This window comes from Neopelma chrysocephalum, unplaced genomic scaffold (assembly GCF_003984885.1).
Source record: "Neopelma chrysocephalum unplaced genomic scaffold, ASM398488v2 Primary Assembly neopelma1_97, whole genome shotgun sequence".
Lineage (NCBI taxonomy): Eukaryota > Metazoa > Chordata > Aves > Passeriformes > Pipridae > Neopelma > Neopelma chrysocephalum.
Window position 1 is genome coordinate 944562 of NW_020897760.1, and position 4046 is coordinate 948607.

Here is a 4046-nt window from a genome sequence, read left to right on the forward strand (position 1 = left end):
CGCTCGGCCATGGCCGCGCTGGGGCTCCGCGCTGCCGGCCCGGCCAGCGCTCGGCCGCCGTAATGCTCCGCCGAGCCGCGCACCCGCGCGGCGCAGCCCGCGCAGCTCCCACCCCCGGCGCTCGGCGCGCCCGCCCGCCTCCTCCCCCTCCGCGGGCAGGGGCCGCTCCTCGCAGATATACGGCGGGGCGGGCGGGCCCAGCGCGGCGGGGAGGGACCGTCCCCATTCCCGACCCCGTCCCTCTGACCTCCCCGCGCTCGGGCGGACTCCACGGGGCGCATCCCGTCCCCACCGCGATGCCGCTTTATTCCCATGTGAAAACGGAGGGGGTGTGGGGTTGTTCCCGGCACTGATGGAGATCTGCTGGTGGTTTGGGAAAAAGGCTCCTCAGCCGGCTCACGCCGCCCAGCATCTCATCCCGGCCCTCACCCAAAACTGCAGCAGGGGTCCCGTGTGTGCCGACCCTTGGGGCACCTCACAGAACCACCGAACCAATTGGGTTGGAAAAGACTTCTGAGATGATTGAGCCCAACTTGTGACCAAACACCACCTTGTCAATTAGACCATGACACTGAGTGCCATGTCCAGTCTTACCTTAAGCGCCTCCAGGGATGGGGACTGCACCACCTCCCTGGGCAGCCCCTTCCGATGTCTGATCACCCTTTCTGTGAAGAAATTCCTCCTGATGTCCAACCTGAACCTCCCCTGGCACAGCTCAAGACCTCACTGGGTGTCACGGGTCTGCGTGGCACATCTGGATCTCTTTGGCCACTGACACACCCACCCTGCATGGCACTGAGGACACCACTGACCACCGCAGTCCTCCCTGCAGGGACACCACTGGGCTCTCAGTCTGTTCTGCCCTGTATAGTAGCAACCTTTCCTTCAGAAAGACTAAAACTCATCCCTAACAATGATTCAGAAGATGGTTGGAAAAGTGTAACATCCACCTTCCCATCCAAACAGGTCATTACTACCAGTCTCTCCAAACATACTGTGTTTGGGGTCATTGCAATGGAAAGAGGAGTAGAGAATGGGGAGTTAAAAAAACCCCACTATTTTGGAACTTCAAAGCATAGGACACGTTCTAGCAGTTAATTCCAAGTCACTGCTACCCTGCATAGGCCGTGCCTTGATCTAAACCAGGGAGCTATTAATAGTAACCCAGGAAGTGTCCAAAAGCAGGAGTGCTAATTCACCCCACTCCATCTGTTTGCATTGTGTGAATGTTTCCCACACACTGAGGACACTAATTCTTCCCCTTGCAGGAGCCACTGATTTCCAGCTGCATATAATTACTCTGCTTTCCTGTTTGTGTGTGTTTACACAGGGAATGCCAGGCCCCCAAATCTCCAAATATATACGTGTGAGTAACCCCAGTGGATTCAGTCAGCTCTGTGGACACACCAAGTGAATCCCATGTGGGTAAGACTGTGACCCTTGACAGAAATGTGCTGTTGTGCTTTACACAGATGGAGATCCTGAGAAGCAAAGACCAATTCTGCACATTGAGAAAGGTATGTTCTTCTCCAAAGGGGAGGGGAGAAAATATCCCACAATATCTGCCAAGACAAAAGACTTCTGCTCTGGAATTCTTGCCTCCGTGGAGAATTGCACACCAGAGAATTCCATCACATAAAGTGGATGGGATAAGCTGTTTACCTTCTTATATCCACATAAATTGTGGTTGCCCCATCCCTGGAAGTGTTCAAGGCCAGACTGGATGGGGCTTGGAGCAATCTGGTCTAGTGGGAGGTGTCCCTGTCCATGGCAGGAGATGATCTTTAGGGTCACTTCCAACCCCAAACACAGGATTCTATGACGAAATTCTCATATACAGTGTGTGTGCTCACAAGAACAGACCAAAGCATGAGGGACTTCCAGAAATGTTTGTCTTTCCTCCATCCTATATGGAATTTCCTTTCCAAAATGGCTTCAGTCTGAAATGCAGGAGGGCTAATTTAGCCCTGTCCTAAGGCCAAATGTCCCTGCCTAACCCTTTGAGACGGAAACTGGGAATCCTGCAGTTCAGAAAGGGAAACTTCTCACCTCCAGAAGGTGGAAAGAGAAGCCCAGCCCCAGCAGCCCTGACATACAGAGCACTAAGTATCCAAGCTCCATCAGAGACCTCTTGGAGTTTAGGTTTCATTTTCCCCTCCTGTCAGTTGCAACCACAGAGAAGACCTTGGTTAAGCCGTGGGCACTGAGTTTTGATGTCACCTTTGCTCATCCGTCTGTATCCTGGTCTTCCTTGACTTTCTCTGTGGCTCAGAGCTGGGCCAGATGAGCTCCAGACAATATAATTGGGTTAAATATGAACAAAATCCCTCAATTAATAGTCAACATCAAGTGAATTTCAGAAAAATAACAGATTCCTCATTACTTTTCAGATAGTAATAGCCTGGCAAAAGTCTACAGGTAACTTCAAATAGTAAGAGATCACTGAGGTTGGTAGAAATGTACACATGATCTTGTACAGAGAACCAAGAGTTTCTCTAGATTGTCTGAATTTTGCAGTCCATGAAGCGTTAACCAAAACAAGTCAAGGAAAAAGTGAAGAAATATGAGAGAAAAAAAAAAGATGTAGTCTTTTACCGTTATAAATCCAATAATGCCAAACGTTAAAATTCATGTTAACAAATCCCACCCCCATATCCCTGGTAAGTCAGTGATTGAGGAGGAGGTGTTATTTTGGGTACTAGTGTGAGTGCTGCCACTGACAGGCACAGAGCCACATAACCCTCCTGCCTCTTGTTTCCTCATCTTAGAAGTGAATTAATTGAAGGAAATGCTTTGTCTGAAGAAACAAACTCAAGCTTTGCAAAGAAGAGAATGTGACCAACTGAGCACAGAGACTCGTTACATGGAATTTCAGTCTGCCAAAAAAATTTCTCCAGGCATCTCTTTAGGAACTAACAGCTCCCTCTGATTCAGAAAGGATTGTTGTGTGCAAGTTTTTCCTGCGGAAGATGGAACTATTTTCTTTTACTGGGGTGAAATTGTACGCAATAGATGAGGTATTTGGAGTATTGCACTCCTTATTTTTCATGATGTTGTTTGTGCTTTTGTATTGTCCTCAAGGGTGTCTGGTATCTCAGAGTGAGGGTGAAGACAGAGAAAGACCAGCCTCAGTGGAGGGACTGCGTACACTGCAATTAATACCTCCAGACAGCCCAAGTTAATTTAAATTAATGTTTGGACAGAGGCTACATGTTTCTAGCAACCAATTTAAACCCTGGAACTTTATCAGCATTATGAGGATACTGAATAGTTACTCTCCATTAACACACTGTAATCCTTTACCATGTTTTAGGAAGCAAAGAAGGAACCTGATTTGTTACACGGGATCCTAACGGTGCATCAGCCTTTGAGAGACATCACTGCTTCCAAAATGGAGTTAGTCCATCTATGCAGCCATCATTAACAAGGATTTGCTGCTCCAAGGAAATGGTATCTTAGAAGCTGGGAGTGATCCTCACTTGAATTGGTGCATTAGCACTGCACCACAGCAAAGAAAACAAAAAAACCTTGGGAGTTGAGGAACGTTGTGAAAGGTGATGGTCTGCACTGCAGTTGTTGCCTTTTAGTCAACTTGCTGATTTGGGGGAAAAGCCCAGCAACTTACCAAGACATGGACTGTCACGTTGAAAGTCATCTTTTAGTCTTCTCTGATAAACCATGTAACAAAAAGCTGAGGAATGAACCACTGAGTCTACAACTGTGAGCTGAATTTGGGCTGAGCACCTACCTGAAGTTCATGGCGTGGACACAGGGACCTTCCACCTGGAGCTGTGGAACAACGGCTCTTACACTGAAGGGGTGGGAATGAAGAAGCATTTTGATCAATTCTCCAGGGTACCTGTCCATGAACCATGTGCATCCTTTAAAACATGTGACTAAAATGTTTTTTTTTATTGAAAATGACTTTTACTCTGCTATAATCAAATCTGGTAAATGCATCCCACAAGCAGATGTAAAATACAATTATAAGATTAGGCCCTGCACAAGAAAAATCCCTTTGAATTGTAGCCATAAAACATTCTGAC

General features: G+C 47.7%; 1 protein-coding gene across 1 annotated transcript in view; it reads right to left on the reverse strand.

Annotated features, from left to right (window-relative positions):
- Positions 1–3759, reverse strand: part of DOCK7 (dedicator of cytokinesis 7) — a 99674-nt gene extending 95915 nt beyond the window's left edge. The window contains 1 exon segment of the mRNA XM_027694190.1: positions 3749–3759. Within this exon segment, the coding sequence (XP_027549991.1) occupies positions 3749–3759 (11 nt within the window).
- Between the last annotated feature and the right edge of the window lie 287 nt (positions 3760–4046).